Below are 20570 nucleotides of genomic sequence, written 5' to 3'. Positions count from 1 at the left end.
TTTGCGACGACGTGGATGGAACTAGAGGGTATCATGCTTAGCGAAATAAGTCAATCGGAGAAAGACAACTATCATATGATCTCCCTGATATGAGGGAGAGGAGATGCAACATGGGGGGTCGAGGGGGTAGGAGAAGAGTAAATGAAACAAGATGGGATTGGGAGGGAGACAAACCATAAGTGACTCTTAATCTCACAAAACAAACTGAGGGTTGATGGGGGGAGGGGGTTGGGAGAGGGGGTGGGGTTATGGATATCGGGGAGGGTATGTGCTATGGTGAGTGTTGTGAAGTGTGTAAACCTGGCGATTCGCAGACCTGTACCCCTGGGGATAAAAATATATGTTTATAAAGCTGTAAAAAAAAAAAAAAAAAAGAAAGAAAGGATGAATCCCCAAGTTTTGTAGCAACATGGACGGGACTGGAATAGATTATGCTAAGTGAAATAAGTCAAGCAGAGAGAGTCAATTATCATATGGTTTCACTTATTTGTGGAGCCTAACAAATAGCATGGAGGACAAGGGGAGATGGAGAGGAGAAGGGAGTTGAGGGAAATTGGAAGGGGAGGTGAACCATGAGAGACTATGGACTCTGAAAAACGATCTGAGAATTTTGAAGGGGTGGGGGGTGGGAGGTTGGGGGCACCAGGTGGTGGGTATTGTAGAGGGCACGGATTGCATGGAGCACTGGGTGTGGTGCAAAAATAATGAATACTGTTATGCTGAAAAAAATAAAAAAAATTAAAAAAAAAAAAGATGATGACTAACTTATAGCAGTTAGAATATTTTAGATTCTTCATTAATGAAGAATGGTATTTAGGAACAAGGGTGGCAGTGACAGTTTTATATGTCTAGGTCATGTTGTGCTACAAAAACACTGAATTTTAATAAAGATTTTAACAGGGTATTTTTTCTACAACAACACGTGTTTTAAATATTTTATAATTGCTTTACTACTTCTTTAAAATTGATTTCGCAGAAAAATCACATACTTCTTCTGTTGATATGAGTATAGATCACTGTCCCTTTACATTGTGTTCTGGTGTTGGTCTAATTACTAGACTGAGAAAAAGTCTGGAAAACCTTTACCCATTAAATTCATATATTTAACAAGTCACAACCTTGAAATCTTGCTCTACCTGAAAGCAACATTAAAAGTGCTTGGCTATTATTACTGGAGGAAATTTTTAATAAAAGCTAATTAAGCTACAAAACTCCCAAGCGGTTAACTGATTTTAGGGGCTAAATTTCTGGTACTTCTAATTATCCTCTGATGGCTTTACTTAGTGTTTCACAACCATGACAGATGACAATGAAAAGCTGCAGTGAAATTCATCCACCCTGACACTGTGCTAAGCACCAGTTTCTCCCTCTCCAAGTTAAATCAATACTCTGTTTGAGTAAACACATTTACAGCTTTATTAGGATGTCTTGCTTGTTCTGTAACAGCTACTTGAAGCTGTGGTAACAAATCGACTCAACTCAGTTAAACCTAGAGAGCTGGGTAAGAGGCCCATCGATAAGATTGTTATAAAAATAAACTGCAGGAGATCAGAAAGCTGGAGCAAACAGTCTGGTAAATGTCAATATTTTCCTTTACAGAGGATGACAAAAACAGTGAGATCATGTGGAAAGTCTTTCTTTTCCCCCCTTAAAAATGTTTCTTGTTTCAATTGGATAAGAGCATTTCTACTTTTTGTGCACAACTCTTCTGAATGACATTTTTGCTTCCTAATTCCCATGTGCATCCGGAACAGGAAACTGATGTAAACATTTGGTATTTTCCTTGCCATGTCAGAGTCTTTATTTTCATTCATATTGAGAGGCTTATTTTGGTCGTTGGTGACTTTGAAAAATGACCACATTCAAGTTATCTGGAGCACCTGGGTGGCTCAGGCTTACCTTCTTTTTATTAATTAAACAAAACTTCTGTCATCTATGTTTGGGAGGTCATTGCCATGTAGTATTTACTCTTAATATCTGTGAGACCTGATGTTGTACTTTTCAAATTAGGCCTTCCTTATTTATGTATTTAACAAGACCAGTGTTAGCTTCAGACAGGCCACACAACCTCCTAACTAGCCATAGTACATAAAAATGTCTGTTACCTCTTAGGAGCTAGCTTCCAAGTGCCGATAGCCCTACCAAACAAGAACTTGTATACCCTCTTTTAGATGTTCATAGGTTGCTCAAAGGACTAACATCTGGCAGGAAATTCCCACTTCAGTTTGGCTAGCTTAGCCTACCCAGATGTGACAAAGCAGTGGTTTCCCCCAGTGGAAAAGTGCTCTACATGTAAACTCTTTTTCTTTCATTTTCTACGTGGTGTTGTTAGTAAAATTTTGTTTTGTTATGGCTTGACTTCATGTTGACTACCAACTAGTCATGAACTCAAGTAACAAGTTATGACCCATATGCTAGAAAACCCAGATTCTTCTGGAAAAAGAAAGTCAACAAATGTTACATTTTGAAGTAACTTAAAAAGCTACTTTGCCTGCCAGGGTAAGGTCTGACTTAGTAGGTATTTGCATAATGAAAACCAAAGCCCAAGTGGTGTCAGATGGTGCAGTGACTGACATGGACAGGAAGTCAATTCAGAGCAAAGGCTCCTTTGCAATAGCTCAGCACCACACATCCTCACACACAAAGTGAGCAACTGAGCAGCACGGTATAACCTATAGGAAAAGGGCCAGTGCTATAGCTATGAGGATAACTTATTTCCTTTCTCTGGTGACTGAAAATGGAAATCTGTCAAATTCAATTAACATGGCATGGGATACTGCATATGAATTAAAAAAAACCTCCAAATCCCAAAACTTTTAAATGGCTCCAATTCAGGAAAGACTCTAAAGAGGACCACGAAACGGTGTATTTTACTCATAGACGTAAGTTGCCCTTCTGCCCCAACCCCTTTCAAAATACTGCTTTAAAGATCATTCCTCCTCATGAAACAGAAATGTACAAGATCAGGTTAGAATTTGAATTTTCAACCTAAAGTGTGATCTCTTGATGTGGTTCCCCAAATAAAAGTATAGCATATGCTTCTGTTTATAAATGAAGTCAAACATCTTGGATACCCACATGCCAAGAAAAAGTACATCAAAGGCTTCTACCCATTTGGGATATTGACTCTTGACCTATGTATTTCCAAGAAGACTATATAATAGATTGCTTAACAGACACATCTTCATTTGGGTTATTAACATGTATAATTACTGGACCATGAATTAATGAGTCAGGAGATCTGGCTCCAAGTATTGCATATTTGCAATTAACTCCCTTTCTTTGGGACTCACTTTCCTCATCCATCAAATGGGGACTGCTGAACAGATCATGGTTTTCATACTCAACATTGCCTATTCCAGGGAGTTATTTTATGAGCCACCAAATAAAATGTAGATGAGGCCAAATGAGGATTTGTTTAATCTCATTTCATTCTGATTCAGATAAGACCTCATTTGAACCATAGTTTCATGACTAAAAACTGTTTAAAAACCTGAAAACCAGAAAATGTAATTTTTAAAAATATTCCCTTCCAGAGATGTCTGGGTGACTCAGTCAGTTAACTGTCTGACTTTGGTTGATCCCTGGCTCAGTGGTGATTCCTGCCTGCCAGGTCCTGAGATAGAGCCCCACATTGGGTTCCTTGCTTGGCAGGGAGCCTGCTTCTCCCTCTGCCTGCCATTCCCCACTGCTTGTGCTCTCTCTTTCTCTCTGACAAGTAAATAAATAAAATCTTAAAAAAATATATTCCTTTTCAGCACTAACATATTAAGTAATATAGTTAAAAGCAAAAGGACTCATCAGGACAAGGTCATAGATGCTAGAATAAGGAGATGATAGCAAGCTTATTTATGTGCGTTTATTTATGCCTTAATTCATAAGCAAGATAACTAATATTGTTATTATTTAACTCAATTGAAAAACTGTTATTTGATCAATTGACAATTCCTCAAAGCAGGGTGGTTCTAAAATTTTAAGAGTGTTTGATGAAAGAAACTGGTTTTTAATTTGCCATCTATTTCATGGACTAGAAATAAAATAAACATATCTCATCTCATCTCTATAAAATATCAATGCTATCTGCATAATTAAATGAAAAATAAATTAAGAGCCTGTGTTCATACCACAGACTTGGGAATTCATATATCTGAAGTGAGAATAGTTGTAAATTTAGTAATTGTGTAGCTAATTTTTGTTTTATTCAGACCTACTGATAGTAAATAGCTTTATAATATCAGAGGTTATGTTTTATATACATTTTCATATAAGAAGTTTGGCAAGTTGTTTCTAATGACTTATTTACCACAACTAAGACTTCTGTTAGGTCCCTGGGTTAGCTAGGGTATGCATCAGCACTATGAACATGATTTTATTTATTTTGATTTTGTTAATTACAAAGCTGATAAATGAAATATTGTGCCAAATTCAAACATAAATGAGACAGGATTTAAAACTGAATACATTTAGCTTCATGAAAACTTAGATATTGCTCCTACCTTTTTTCATCTTGGTATTGGCTGATAGAATCTGTTGGGTCATAGACAGGCATCAGTCTATGGATGACTGTTGAGAAAATCATTTTGCTAATTTTTCCTACCTTGGAGGGGAAGATAAGATGATATACTAATGAGCGGAGTATAACAAACTAATTAGAGGTAAGAACTCTGGGGTCAAACTTCGAGTTTGAAACCAGGTTTTCACTGTGATTTTAGACATACTTAATCTCTTGTACCTCTGAGACTAGTGCAACGGTCCAGCTGAGCCTAGGCCCAGTTGCCAATCAACAGATTTGTGAAGCTAAGTAAATGGTTGCTGTTTTAGGTCACAAAGTTTTGGGGGTAGTTTGTTTATGTATACCACTAGTACATGTTATATGAATCAGACAGATAGGGTAGGTAAAATTGACCAAATCCATGTAATAGCAGCTGGGGCCACTAATGAATTTAAGTTAGTTCCATTTGACGCACAAATATTCTAGACCAGGAAAACTGATACACATATATTTTACCACGTCACAATTCTAAGAAAATTAACTTTGCTTATGACATTTCCTCTGGTTCTCTGCCACTAAATATAATCTTATAAAATCAATATTGTTTTCTTGGAATAAACATTTCTTAGTAATCTTCAAATATAGGAAACTTAGGCTCATATTTGAGCTTCAGGTTCTGATAGTCTACATGGTTCAAACTATCTTTGTCTTATCCAAACCTCCAGAAGACAAAGTCCTTTGAATTCCATTATCTATTTATAATTGCCTCTAGGTGGAGGTCATCCAGGATACTAAATCTTTTTTTTTTTTTTTTTTTTTTTAAAGATCTTATTTATTTATTTGACAGACAGAAATCACAAGTAGGCAGAGAGGCAGGCAGAGAGAGAGAGGGAGAAGCAGGCTTCCCGCTGAGGAGAGAGCCCGATGCGGGGCTCGATCCCAGGACCCTGGGATCATGACCTGAGCCAAAGGGAGAGGCTTTAACCCACTGAGCCACCCAGGCGCCCCAGGATACTAAATCTTTGAGGAAACATTCATGTTTGTGAGAGATTCCAGACTTTACAACTTAAAATCATCCAGTATTCCATTTGAACTAAAGTTACTTCTCTTTTTTGTCATGGCTTGAGAAGCATCATTACCTCTTTTAACCAACAAAGGCTTAAATAATCTTAGGCAATGTTCTTGAAATTTATTCCTGGTCCCACATCAGCTTTTCTTTTTCTTTTTTTTTTTTTTTTTTAAAGATTTTATTTATTTATTTGACAGACAGAGATCACAAGTAGACAGAGAGGCAGGCAGAGAGAGAGAGAGGAGGAAGCAGGCTCCCCGCTGAGCAGAGAGCCCGATGCGGGACTCGATCCCAGGACCCTGAGATCATGACCTGAGCCGAAGGCAGTGGCTTAACCCACTGAGCCACCCAGGCGCCCCCACATCAGCTTTTCTAAATATGTGGAGGTTAACACTAGAATAGCCTGTCATGAAGTGTTCTATGAGTGTGCAAGGTGTGAATCTTCCCTCCACTTCCATGAACTTGAGCTGCTATCTTTAATGAATTTCATATTCCTAATGACGAAGTCAATTTCATACCTCATTTGATAGTTTTAAGGAAAATTGCTGCTTAAGAATAAAATACCAAAGATATCCTATTAAGACAGGAACAGGTATTATTGTTAAGATACAAGGAAAAGTATTATTGTTTCCTTGGGTATGGATGTGGGTAGGAGTATCCAGTTCTCATCTTGGTTACCATTAGATAAATTCTCTGCACAGAGGTCCTATGAAAGTTCTGATTTTTGAGTGAATTAGTGTGAGAAAGAACATATTAAGTTATTTTCTAGTTTTCTGAGCTGGACAGCTAAGAAGAGAGGTGGTGCTGAAAAACATCACAAGAATTCTGCACCACTTCTTTGCAGCGCACAATTTAGCAGCAATTAAGAAGAATGGGAGAGTAAGCTACACTTGTTTGGGAACAAACAAAAAAACAAGGTGAGACTAGAAAATACAAAGATAATTTAGAGAATCCCCATGACTCTGCAATATAGCCATATGCTATAAGAGAAGGAAATAGCATCCTTGTTTTAGAAACTTAAGTCTTTTTTCCTTAACCATAATGTTTTGAAAATGAATTAGAAAGTAAAATTAATGCTTCTTTTTATTAGATGGGAATTAGGATAATTATTTACATTGGGATTGCTAAGTGGCTTTAATAGTCATGTGTATGCTGTAGGTATTATCTTTTAGGGTATTACATTTTCCCTGCTAAACCTGTCATGAGAAACTGAAAAAGTATTAGAGGTAGCAAAGTTACTTTACTGTCATTCAAAAGAAACTGTTCTAAGCTATATATGGCTCTTAACCACATTTAACGAAGCTTTTTTAATCCTAAGAATGTTGGTCTTTGGGTGAGGTCTTCAGTCTTTTATCTGAGAGCTATATATATGTGCTTGGGTATAATCTGTCAAAGGCGTACTCACTTTTAGTCTAAATATGATTTGTAGGTCTAGTCCATATTCCTACAGCTGCCATAAAACATACAACTAAATCATATTAGATTAACACAGGCTGGTATTGACAGCCCACTGAGAACATATTGATTAGGTCCTCTTTCATGTTTTTTGTTATGATTTTTCTTCTCAGTTTCATTTACTGGGAAGACACAGGGGAAGAGATTTCACCAGGAACAATGACAGTGCCTGTCACAAAATGTTCTCAATGTTTCCATTTGTTACTATGGCAGTGACAAAGAGGGTTCCAAATGAAAAGGCAGACCTGCTGTGACAAAGCACAGCAGGACAACAGGAAGAAATTTTCTCCTGACCTGGGAAATTAGGAAATCACACTTAGAGATTACAGAATTGTCTCCATTTCCAAGGGTACAATCGTAGCACTTGGGCTTTTGAGGGAGCATGTGAAAAGGGTAGTTCCATCAGGCCTGGCTACGGACAAATAAAGGGCAAATGTTACAGAGTGCTTAAGATCTCCAAATAGAACAAGGAGGCATGCTTGTAGAGGCTAGAGGGAATTGTCACTGTTACTGAACCCCTGAGATGGAACTATGAATTTAGTTTATGTACATGTGGGTTACTCATTTTAAAATTATACAGAAAATCTATGATGTACTATAGTCATATATCTCTTATGTGGCTAATAAGAACACATGGCACTCTGGTACTAGGATATGTAATTAGCACATGGTAGATGAAGTGATGCTTTACCCAAGAACTTGAAACTGGGACTGGAATACAGTTACGCAAAGTCATAAAAGACAGAAATATTCTTAAGCCAGCAAAACTTAAAAAGTAATAGGAGGAATAGATTATCTAAAGATAGAATGTGTCAATTGGAGAGGAGATATGTTAATCAGGCAATAAAATAGACCAAAGAAAAAGAAACTACATAATAAATGCAAGAGTTGCCATTGCCTCTTCATTCATGTTCAAGGTAGAGAAGTATGTTTCAATAGCTGGAGTATTTCCAATCCTAGTAGAAAGGCTTTCTTCCCTAGTGTAGAGATGGAAGTAGGGGTTTTTAACCAATGAATTTTTTTAGTACTTCCAACTGATAAAACCATCTCTATTGTAAGATGGGATGCATTAGCCTGGTGCTATTAAATGGTTGATTCATACTGCTCCTTGTATTTAGATTCCATGCTGACCCAGCAAGTTTATGATCTGTCTTTCTGTATCTCTGTAATGCAATCAATTCTACTGCTTAGCAAAAAAGCTCCTGGTTCAAACTCACCCGGGACTATAGTCCTTCGATTATTTTCCCTTTCCCTTTTTTTCTGCAACAGTCTTACCCTAGAGTCCTCAGAATCCTATCAGATAACAAAAGCTCCTGTTCAATACATGAAATCATCTATTCAGATAACAGAAAGATTCTCTTTGGCAAAACCCAGCTTTTGTTAGTAAGGCTGGTCTGTGGCTCTCTGTCCTAATGATGAGATTGCCCTATAAGTTTAGGGAAGCAATACAGTGCAGTAAGAGCACTGACTCTGAAGCCAGACTGCCTGGATTGAATCTTGGCTCCGCTACTCTCTAGCTATGAGACTTAGTGGAAGTTACCTAATCCCTCTGTGTCTCAGTTGTCTCATCAGTAAAATGGGGTTATTAATAGCCTACTGTAGGGTCTTCTGGGTGGCTCAGTTGGTTGAGTCCTAACTCTTGATTTCAACTCAGGTCGTGTTCTCAGGGTCATGACATTGAGCCCTGCTTTGGGCTTGGACTCGGTGGAGTCAGCTTCTCTCCCTCTCTGTTTGCCCCTCCCCCCTGCTCGTGCACACATGCTTACTCTCTCTCAAAGAAATAAATAAATCTTAAAAAAAAAAGCCCTACTTCAGTTAAGCTTTTATGAACATTAAATGAGTTACTATATGTAAAATGCTAAAGATGCTTACTGGCTAATAAGTGCTATATAAATGTTCTCTATTGCTATACTGTATAGCTTGACTTACACAGAATGCGCTAAACACGCCAATATTTCAATGCTAAAATGACATTAGAGTGTTCATGTCATGGCATGACTCAGTCTTTCAGGATCTGATTATCCTGGAAACTGATCAGAGTAGGGTTAAAGTGAGAAAAATGGCTACCAGTAAAGCCCTGCCTACTGTCAGCCTGCCTTCCACTTTCTCTATAGTGATTTCAACAGCATGTAGTAAAACCTAGTGTTTGGATCCAAGGTATGATGAAAGTGAATTAAGTGAGGAAGCTGCCAACATATTACACAAGGGGTTGACAAATTAGAGCCTGAGGGCCAAATCCAGCCTGTGGCCTGTTTCTGTATAACTGGAGAGTTACAAAAGGTTTTTATGTTTTTAGAATGTTATAAAAAACCTAAACCAATAGCAAGCAAGCACACAAACAAACAAAACAAGAATAATATGCAATACAGCTTGTACAGCAGTTGCAAACCTAAAATATTCACTATCTGGCCCTTAAAAAAAAAAAAAAAAAAAGCATGTGGCTCCCTGTTCCATACTCTTCCCTTGCTACTTACTTCCCTGTACCCGGACAATAAATACATAGGCAAAAAGAGTGAGATAAAAAAGAGGCTGAAAATCCTATAACAGAGAGCCCAAGTGCTTTGGTGAGGTAGTTCATTTATTATCCTCACCACAATACAAATGGGTAGCTAGCTATTCCACTTCAGTACCTAAGAATGACTTCTCTCTGCCTCAGAAAGTCCATGCATTCTTACCTAGTATTGGGAACATTATAGGTAGTTAGCTGTTTGTAAAGGAATCTGTTTTTACAGGGCTAGGTAGCACAGGATCCAGGTTGTGACTAATTAGGTCACCATCGTATTTATGATGGCTTCACAATGTACCCTACTAAACATTAAAAAAAAAAAAACAAACCCAGAATATTTACTGTTTTAAATATTTGAAGTACTTAAATAATGCACACACAAGTGGTAAGTTTAAAGGTTAGGTACCGAGATTCCTGATTTAATCAATTTTACACAAGAAATCCATAGTGTAGGGGCTGGGAGGGGGGAAAAAAAAAGAAATCCATAGTGTTTCCTTAATGTATTACAGAATTTAGTCCAATTCTGGATAAGATATTTTTAGCCTACATGGATTTATAGGTCTGAAGAAATACAGCTTAGGAAAAATAGCTGGAAAACATTCTAATCGATGAGGAGGCCTTTTAGAACAAAGACACAAAAGATACAAGCACAACAGTAAAGTCGAATGTTATCTGTGGTATGCACTCTTTCCAAAAGAATAGGGCATGAGGCATGCTATGAGTCTATTGGTTAATAGCTCATTGAAGAGTAGGCATGAAGTTTCAAAGAAGGAAATATGAGAAAGTTCTGTTGGTGAAAAAGATCCTTAAGACAAATGAGTATCTATATTTGAAACAATACTATGTTAAAACTATCATATAATTTAAATTTCCCATGATTCAAATTATCTTCCAAGGAAAGGAGGATAATCAATAGTCAATTCTATTTGCCTTTGTTCCTTGTTCAACTCAATGTTGTAAGAAATAAAGAGAGATCAAGAGGGACTCTTCTGGATTATCATTCGGGATCTAAAGCTTTCCAGGGACCATTAGAAGTGGTTTAGACATATTAAAAGAACTTTTGAACCAGATTTTAGATCAATCTGATTCATCAAGCCAAGAATCTTCCAACTGTCTTCATCTTAGAGTACTTGTTCTAAAAATGACTTAGTTCTTACAAATTGTGCCATTTTTTACTAACCCTGGACCAAAAAAAAATATAACCCTTCCTAGTACATTTATGAACACTTAACTATTGCATTAGAACAGATGTTTTAATCAAATGATATAATCTGAAGACATCATCCTTAGTTAATATTCACCACAACTTCTTTTAAAGAACAACAATGTGTTCACACTTAAGCCTGAAGGCCTAAGAATATACTATATACTGTACTTGATACAGCTTGTTTATGCAATATCCTCGTAGACACAACTAAACTTGTGAAAATGACTGGGTTACAGCACAACTGCAAATTATCTTTGAGCCCAAAATAAGTATTTTTCCCATAGTAAAATATCTTCATAATACAGCTATAGCAGCATATGGAAACAACATTAGGAGTTAATTATTTAAAAGATGAAATTATTAAATTCATAAATCTTGGCTATGTAGTAGAGGCAAGGGTTAAAGGAAATGTTTAACTTATAAGTATGAAATAAATGAATCCTTACCTCCCACAAATGCATCTCCAGCTCCATTGGTATCAACAATTTCTTTCTGGTCTTGATCCAAGACAGCAAAAGCGGTGACTTCACTTTCTGCAAGTAGAGCCAAAGAAAGGCAGACTGACGTCTCTTTGTAACACTCAATACAGAAACTCACCTAGTAAAGTCTGAAGCTCCTTCGTCATTCATCATTCAAAGAGAGAAACAGCATGAGTTCCATACTCTGTACATGAGTACTTAGGAATTAGGGTGCAAAGTCATCTGTAAACAATGCTTTTTCGGGTAATTTTCAGCACACAGATACTGTATATGTTTTGTTAGAGTTTATACCTAGAAAGATCACATATTGTGGGAATGACTGTAAACCACAGCAGTACATTTTTGGACAGTATAAATACTTGAACAGAAACTATGAGGCAAAGAAAGTGTTTGTAAGGACAGGATCTCTAATAAAGCTTCCAGCCTGACTGCATTCTTGGCAGTGAAATCTTGGATACAGTTAAAGAGCTGTAAATTTAAAATATATAAATAACAAGTCTTGGGTGTTTCTCTACAGAAAATCACAATGGCATAATAAAAACATAACTACTATTCTGTTATAATTCTTTATGCCAATGTTAAGAATTACTGATTTTACTTGGCTTATTACAAAAAACTGAATCCAGTTACTTTTTACAAAGGAGTCACTATTTCCTTTAAACTATCTGTCAACTAGGAAGAGGGAAAGCCATTTAGAACAAAAGGGACAGTTCAATGGGTTCTTGTCTTATAGCAGTCTGGACCAGGGCAGTTGTTCTGACTATAAAGTAATCTAATACAGTCCTTTAAGCTTGGCACATGACAGTGGAATGGAATGATCTGTGATGAAATTTGGCCATCTGCAAAAGATTGGACAGTGCTTTTTATCGGTGGCTGGAACTTCTGAAATCACAAATTTGCATCCATCATGGGGACAGATGTGGGCAAAACTTGTAAACTTCAGTCTCACCTAAGATCGAGAGAGAGGGAAAAGGAGATATTGAGCACTGTAGGGTTTTAATAAAGAACCTAACAATCTCAAAGAGCGTATTCTGTCCTTTGTTACCTGGTACTAATGGATACTTTCAACAGAGATAAGCACAGATATGATAATGAAAAAAAAAATCCTACTGGAAAGATTGACATTCAAGAAGAGGATTCTTCACTTAGTGATCCCTTTTGACTATATGACTGTAGATGCTAAGAAGACTCCATATCAGAAACATCTATTTAAACTCCTTAAGTGGGGCACCTGGGTGGCTCAGTGGATTAAAGCCTCTGCCTTCAGCTCAGATCATGATCTCAGGATCCTGTGATCCAGCCTCTCATCGTGTTCTCTGCTCAGCAGGGAGCCTGCTTCACCCTCTCTCTCTGCCTGCCTCTCTGCCTGCTTGTGATCTCTGTCAAATAAATAAATAAATAAATAAATAATCTTAAAAAAATTAATAAACTCCTTAAGTAACAAACTTTCCACACTTTGTAACACCAGGACCTACATGGTAGTTAGCAGGATTTTGATTAATTGGAAGTTAAGGCATAAATATCCAGGATTAAATTTTCTAGGGAGTATGCAGTACACACTGCTACACAGGCAAAAAGAAAAAAAAAAAAAAGTAACCAGACTTTACTAGAAATAATTAGGAAAGGGCTACCGTCTGATTTAGGAAAAAGGACTATATCATAAATATTTATAAAGAAATATGATTTTATTACTTACAAGTACAAGTCATACTATAAAGAGAATTAACAACTATAAAGTCAGAACAAACAGCCACTAAATAAGTAAAATGAGCTAAGTTAATGACGCTTTTTACCATTTATAATAGGGTTACATTATGTAATAATAAAATATGTCTATAAAACACTTTAGGTAATGTAAGTGTTAATTTAAGGATTAATTACTGGATTATAGATTTGAAAAATAATTACATACAAATGGTAAGTAAGCCATAATTAGATATAATTCCTTGAGTTCTTTGTTTGAAAAAATCATGGATTTTTTTGTGGGGTAAATCTTTATTCATGAATAGAACCTAATTCAAAATGGAAGAGATTAGTTTGAACTTTGTTCTTGAGAATCATCACTTCTTGGTCGAAACTACTGCAAATCCTAAATGAATGCAGTTTTCTGGATATACGTGTATATTCTTGAGATGTTTTATCCTTAGGTGACACAAAAGTTCAATTTCTTGTAATATAAAGAATTATTTTTCATCTTTTCTACTTTTTTTTAACGTTCAACTAGCCAACATATAGACATCATTAGTTTTTGATGTAGTGTTCAAAGATTAATTAGTTGTGTATAATACCCAGTGCTCATCATTACATGTGCCCTCCTTAATACCCATAACCGGGTTACCCTCTCCCCCACCCCCTTCCTCTGTAACCCTCAGTTTGGTTCCCAAAGTCCAGAGTCTCTCATGGTTTGTCTCCCTCTCTGATTTCTTCCCATTCAGTTTTCCTTCCTTCCCCTGTCGTCCTCCATGCTATTCCTTGTGTTCCATATATGGGTGAAACCTTACGATAATTGTCTTTCTCTGCTTGAGTTATTTCACTCAGCATAATCCCCTCCAGTTCCATCCATATCGATGTAAATGGTGCATATTTATCCCTTCTGATGGCTGAGTAATATTCCAATTGTATACATGAACTACATCATCTTTACCCATTTATCTGCTGAAGGGCATCTCAATGCTCCTTCCACAGTTTGGCTATTGTGGACATCTTTTCAATTTACTAATACAAATAAATATATAAGAATTTCAAGACTATATGAGAGCTGTCATGAATTGGTATGGATACAGTCCAGTCTCTATTATCTTCTGTATCTAGAATTATATTATGAGAGCTCCTTTCAAAATAATGACCCTGAAAGTTTGCAAGATCCTGAAATGTGTTCTAAATTATTGAAGGATTAAATAATATTCAGCAATATTTAAGTTCAGTTACATTGCTGGAACTTTTTTTTTTTAAAGACTTTATTCATTTATTTGATATAGATCACAAGGAGGCAAAGAGGCAGGCAGAGAGTGGGGGGGGAAGCAGGCTCCCCACTGAGCAGAGAACACAATGAGGGGCTGGATCCCAGGACCCTAAGATCATGACCTGAGCCGAAGGCAGAGGCTTAACCCACTGAGCCACCCAGGCGCCCTGGAACTTCTGATTTTTTTTTGAAATGAAAAGACTAAGTTAATTTATAGAGCTATTTAAAAACCCCCACATGGGGCACCTGGGTGGCTCTCTCTGCCTGCCTCTCTGCCTACTTGTGATCTCTGTCTGTCAAATAAATAAATAAAAATCTTAAAAATTAAAAAAACCCCAAAACTTAATATTGTTATTTTATCTAATCTATATTCCATATTCCAATTTTATTTTATTTATTTATTTTTAAAGATTTGATTTATTTATTTGAGAAAGAGAGAGTGAGAAAGAGAATGAGAGGGGAGAAGGTCAGAGGGAGAAGCAGACTCCCCATGGAGCTGGGAGCCTGATGTAGGACTCGATCCCAGGACTCCGGGATCATGACCTGAGCTGGAAGGCAGTTATTAACCAACTGAGCCACCCAAGCAGCCCATATTCCAATTTTATTAATTGTCCTAGTGTCTTTCACATTTTTTTTCCACCCACTACACAATCTAGTCCAAAATCACATATTACTTTTAGTTGTGTTTGTTTTTAATTTAACCTTTTGAATAGGTAATGCATACATACAGCTAAAAAATACAAATTTATTAAAAAGTATCGTGTAAAAAAAGTCTTTCTCACTTCTTATCTCCTATTCATCCAGTTTCTAATCCTACTGCTTTCCAACCTGATTATCACTGTTACCGCTTTTCTGTATAACTTTCTAGGATTTCTCTTGCATATACAAGTAAACACATTTTTCTTTTTTCTTTTTATTTTTTCAAAAGATTTTATTTATTTGAGAGAGAGAGACAGTGAGTGAGTGGAAGGGAGACAGAGAGAGAATCTGAAGTAGACTCTGTGCTGAGTGCAGAGCTGGATGTGGGGCTCAATGCCACAACTCCAAGATCATGACCAGAGCCGAAACCATCAGTCAAACCAAGAGCAGAGGCTTAACTGACTGAGCTACCCAGGCGCTCCACCTTTTTTAATTCTTAAACAAAAAGGTATCTTTCTATGCGGGCTGCTCTGGACCATGTTTTTTCACTTGGAAATCTTTCTGTGTTGGTAAGCAGAGAATGTCTGCATTTTTATTGCTGCATAATAGTCCACTGTATGGATATACTGTAATCTATTTAAGCAGTCCTTTATTGATGGACTTCTAGGCTGTTTTCAGTCTTATGTTATTACACACAACATTCCAAAGCACTAATGTTTTTAAGTAGACCTTAAATTTAATTATTTTACTTAAAAGCCAAGTCAATTATTTCATTCCTAGTTTTATAGGGACCTGACATAAGAAAACCAAACTATTATACAAAGAGCATGAAATATGCCTGTGTCAAAGAATAGGAAAAAAGTGAGAATCCAGGAAATGCTTTTCTTTTCATTAGGATACACATACCAGGATATGAGCAAAGACACCCTGCTCAGACTGCCCTAATAAACAGGGTAATGAAACAGATGACAAATTTTACTAATAATAGAGATTTATAGAACAATCCTAATTAACAAGGACTTTTGGGGAACGAAGAGCTCTGGGTTAATTTAATTTTCTGGTTAACTAAAGAAAAAGCAGAAAGTCTTTTTAGTTAGAAATCTTTCTAAATGTATTAATATAATAACATACCATGACAACCCTGCTTTAATTAGTTTAGTTTATTGAACTGAATGAAATTTTTCTTTGATAATAGGGAAACGTACAGCACATGTTAATGTCATTATTCTGAACATCAATCCTATTGTAGCTCCAAAGGTGTAAGTGCTTTCATGGAAAGACAGGATAAATAGAATGGTTAGAAGAACACTGGATTAGGACTCAAAAGACCCATGGTTTTAGTCTGGTTTTGATTCAGCTACTTTATTCAACAAATGCTTATTAAGAGCTTATCATGTGTCAGGCACTCAGAGACTGGGAATATAGATGTGAATAGGACAGACAAAAACCCTGCTCTCATGGGACCTACATTCTCGTGAGCATAGACAGTATACAAGTAACAACAACAAAAATGAACAAGATAATTGGAGATAATAATAAATGCCACAAGGAAAACAAAACAGGATGATGTGATGAAGTATGACTGAGGAGGTGAATTAATTTCGATGGGTGTTACTTCTTTGCTGAGGAGGTGATGTCTGAATTGAGACTTCAGTAGCAAGAAGGAGCCAGCCATGTGAAGATCCAAGTGCAGAATACACAAGAGCAGAGGTTCTGGGCTGGCAACAAGCATGGTGAAGTTAAGCCTGTTCAGGGTTAAGAAGGCCACTCTAACTACAGTATAGTGAGTGTGGGGAGATCAAGAGTGTCTGTGTGCATGTGTTATGTGAGGAGGTGGTTGGTAGAATTTCATTCTATGTAAAATGGGAAACCATCAGAAGGTTTTAATTTTTTAAAAAGACTTATTTATTTTAGAGAGAGGGAGCATGCATGTGGGAGTGCAATGGGGTGGGGAGTAAGGGGCAGAGGGAGAGAGTGAGAAAGTCTCAAGTATACTCTGCTGAATGCAGAGCCTGATCTGGGGCTGGATATTAGGACCCTGAGATCGTGATCCTGAGATCACGACCTGAACTGAAACCAAGAGTTGACATTTAACTATGCCACAGGCACCCACCATGATAACGTTTTAAACAGGTGAGTGACATGATCCTATCTTTGATTTAAAAAGATGATCTTGCAGCCTTATACAGAAGGGACAGAATGGTGGGGGGTTTGGAGTAGAGTCAATGATGCTACTTTTTTTTTTTTAAAGATTTTATTTATTTATTTGACAGACAGAGATCACAGGTAGGCAGAGAGGCAGGCATAGAGAGAGGAGGAAGCAGGCTCCCTGCTGAGCAGAGAGCCAGATTCGGGGCTCGATCCCAAGACCCTGAGATCATGACCTGAGCTGAAGGCAGAGGCTTAACCCTCTGAGCCACCCAGGTGCCCCAATGATGCTACTTTTTAAGACCTTGCACAAGTAACTACAAAACTTACCCAAGTTTAACTATACTTAGAAGATGAGAGGAATGCGTGGGTGGCTTAGTTGGTTAAGCTTGGGACTCTTGATTTCAGCTCAGGTCATGATCCTGATCAGGGTCATGAGATTGAGCCCCATGTTGGGCTCTGTGCTCATCCAGGAGTCTGCTTAAGATTCTCTCCCTACCTTTACCCCTCCCCCTACTTGCATACACGTGTACTTGCTCTCTCTTTCTCAAATAAATACATTTTTAAAAAAAGGAAAAAGATAATACTGGTTCTAGCTATTTCCTGTGATTCTTATCTGGATTAAGTATTAACATTATGAAAGCACCCTTTCAAATATAAAGTACTACACAAGTTTTTTAAATTCTTAAAATATGGTTTAATACTTTTCTCCATTTCTGTGTATCACAACACAAAGATTTTGCTGCTCAGGATCTCTCTATTAAGGCTATGTCCCCCCACCCCATTTATGTGTTTGTAGGTGTAAATGTAATACATATTGGTATACATTGATACATAATTTTATAAAGTGTTCTTAGGAGCTTATTTTCTTCAATCAGGTAACACTTACTTGTTAAGCACTTGCCATGCACTCCTTATACTCTGCTAGATCCTTTGGGGGAGATATGGGAGAAATATCAAGACATCATCTATTTTCTGAAATAATTTATAATCTAGACAGGAAGAGAAATCTAGCACATGTGAAAGAATTTGTGAATATCATACAATGTAATATTTATTATAACTGCAACAGGAGTTCAAAGAAGGAAAGAAACAATGTGAGTTTAATTAACTGGAGATGGTTTCATGGAGAAGACTGAACTTAAGCTAGGTCTTGAAGATTCCAGGAGGCACAGAGAAAAGCACAAGTTTAAATGTAAACCTTACATTTATAAGGTATAAGGAAAGGAAAGAAAGGTAAGGAAAGAAATAATGCAAGATGGGTGGGGTCCAGCCATCTCTAGGAAGACAAACGTTTAGATTTAACACAGCAAACAATGGGATGCAACTGCAATTTCTGAGCTAGCAAAGTGACACTGAAATGCTTACTGTGCACCAAGTGCTTTATATGCTTCCTATCATGTATCTTTCACTGCAATCCCACGGGTTACGTAGTATTGACCTGACTTTATAAATGAAGACACTGAGGCTCAAAGAGGTTGTCAACTGCTCAGGGTCCTGTGGCAAAGAATTTTGCCCTCCACCCCCAAAAAATGAGACAATAAGATGGGACTCCAAAGTTACCATTTGAGCAACGTTGCTATCATTTTTTTCTGAAAAAAGGGTGATCATGGAAAAAAACCAAGATTTTGATTAAGCAGTATGCAGCAGTTAACTGACATTTAAATTCCCGTTCTAAGCCTTGTACTGGTAACTAAATTTGACCAAATTAAGCAGATAAATACTCCACAGAGGACAGAGGCAGTATAATATTGTATTAAGAATATATATCAGACTGCTTGGGTTCATATTCCCAATTACTAGTAAATTCCCATTTACTAGCTCATAACCAAATCAAACTCTTTATGCCTCAATTTTCTCATGTGCAAATAGGGACAACAACAGTAATTATCTCATAGTGCTTCTGTGAGGCTAAATCAGTTAATAAATAGAGAGCACTTAGAGCAAAAGTTGGCACATAGTTAGCATTTAATGAATAAATGGACAAGAATATTATTAATTTTAAAATAAGACTCTTGGGTATAGGGGATTGAGATCACACTGAAAACTGCTGCTACTGAAGGCATGGTTTTGATATGGAACACTACTATCATTGTTTGCAGTAAAGCCTCCCAGTTTGTTCATGTTTTCTTTGAATTTTCTACAAATGTTTCAAGTAAATGTCAGTTAAAATCTTCAGAGCTGAATATAGACAGGTAAGAGAGTAGAAGAGTGTTTGCTTTGAATATGAGAATAGTTTTCCATAGAAAAGTAACTGAGATGGAGCCTGGGTGGCTTAGTTGGTTAAACATTCGACTCCTGGTTTCAGCTCAGGTCATGACCTCGTGGGTTGTGAGACGGAGCTCTGCATGGGATTCCATACTCACCTGGACATCTGCATGAAGATTCTCTCTCTCTGTCCCTCCCCCCACTCATGTGCGAGTGCATGCTCTCTCTCTCTAAAGTAAATAAATCAATCTTTAAAAAAATCTTTAGAAAAGTGACCAAAAACAAAACAAAAAATGGAATTACTGCTTTAAAACCTTATTTCCCCTCTGTTTGTTGTCTGCCTGCCTTTCTTCCTTCCTTCTCTCCGAGGTTTCTGATTCCTTTAATAGGTTCACTACATGAAGCATATCTCTTTAACTTTACATTAAGCAGTTCATTCAAACTGTTCTCTCTCTGCTTTTTTCTATGCACTTGCTCCATTCTCATATCTATAAAAACTGGTTTCCTCTGTGGCTTAGCTCGTATGTCACTGGTCATCTATGGACTGTCTAACCTTGTTGAGATTCCTAGCCCTGATTCAATCAGCTGTGCCCAGGGGAAGCATCTAGGGTTCATGGCACAAACCTTGGCTACTTAGGTAAGAAGGCATACAGGCAAGGCAATTTGACTGATGATCTTTAGTACCCAGAACTATGCTTTGTGCATTGTAGGTGCACAATTTGTTGAATGAACAGACTGATTTTTCATGAGTAAAAATCTGATAATGCTTTTTTTTTTTTTTTAAAGATTTTATTTATTTATTTGACAGACAGAGATCACAAGTAGGCAGAGAGACAGGCAGAGAGAGAGGAGGAAGCAGGCTCCCTGCTGAGCAGAGAGCCCGATGCAGGGCTCGATCCCAAGACTCTGAGATCATGACCTGAGCCGAAGGCAGAGGCTTAACCCTCTGAGCCACCCAGGCGCCCCTGATAATGCTTTTCTATTACAAACCCTTTGATGGACTCTATTGAAGTCTTAACTCTAGGACATGAATCTAGCCTACTCTTTAAACCTTATCTTTCGTCATTTCCTGAGCTGTGACTGTTTCTGTCACGCTCATAATTCTTCAAACGTGTCACGCTTTTCAAAATACTTATGTACATAGATACCTGCTTTATTGCTCAAATCATCTTTCACGATTCATTCCAAATCTCAGTTAGGTTGTCTTCTTGGACGCAGTTTCTGACTTCTCATGGTCTTGCTTAGAGGCAGAGCTAACTGCTTCCTCTTTTATGCCATCATTTATAACCTTCACGTATCTCTAAGAAAGGACTTATCATATTTATAGTTTTACTTTATTTACAATCATTTTTCTCTACTAAAATATGAGCTCCTTGTGGGTAGGAATCACGACTTAATCATAGTC

The 20570-nt window shown here is 37.2% G+C and overlaps 1 protein-coding gene across 3 annotated transcripts in view; it reads right to left on the bottom strand.

Moving 5' to 3' along the window:
• The window catches only part of ADK (adenosine kinase), a 534854-nt gene that overhangs the window by 27789 nt on the left and 486495 nt on the right, over positions 1 to 20570 (bottom strand). For all 3 annotated transcript variants that reach the window (XM_047701923.1, XM_047701925.1, XM_047701924.1), the window contains one exon: positions 11176 to 11262. In XM_047701923.1, the coding sequence (XP_047557879.1) occupies positions 11176 to 11262 (87 nt within the window). The remainder of the gene's footprint in view (positions 1 to 11175; positions 11263 to 20570) is intronic.

Source organism: Lutra lutra, chromosome 14 (assembly GCF_902655055.1).
Source record: "Lutra lutra chromosome 14, mLutLut1.2, whole genome shotgun sequence".
NCBI classification, from domain to species: Eukaryota; Metazoa; Chordata; class Mammalia; order Carnivora; family Mustelidae; genus Lutra; species Lutra lutra.
Note: the sequence above shows the minus strand (reverse complement) of the source record. Positions and strands in the feature narration are given on the sequence as shown.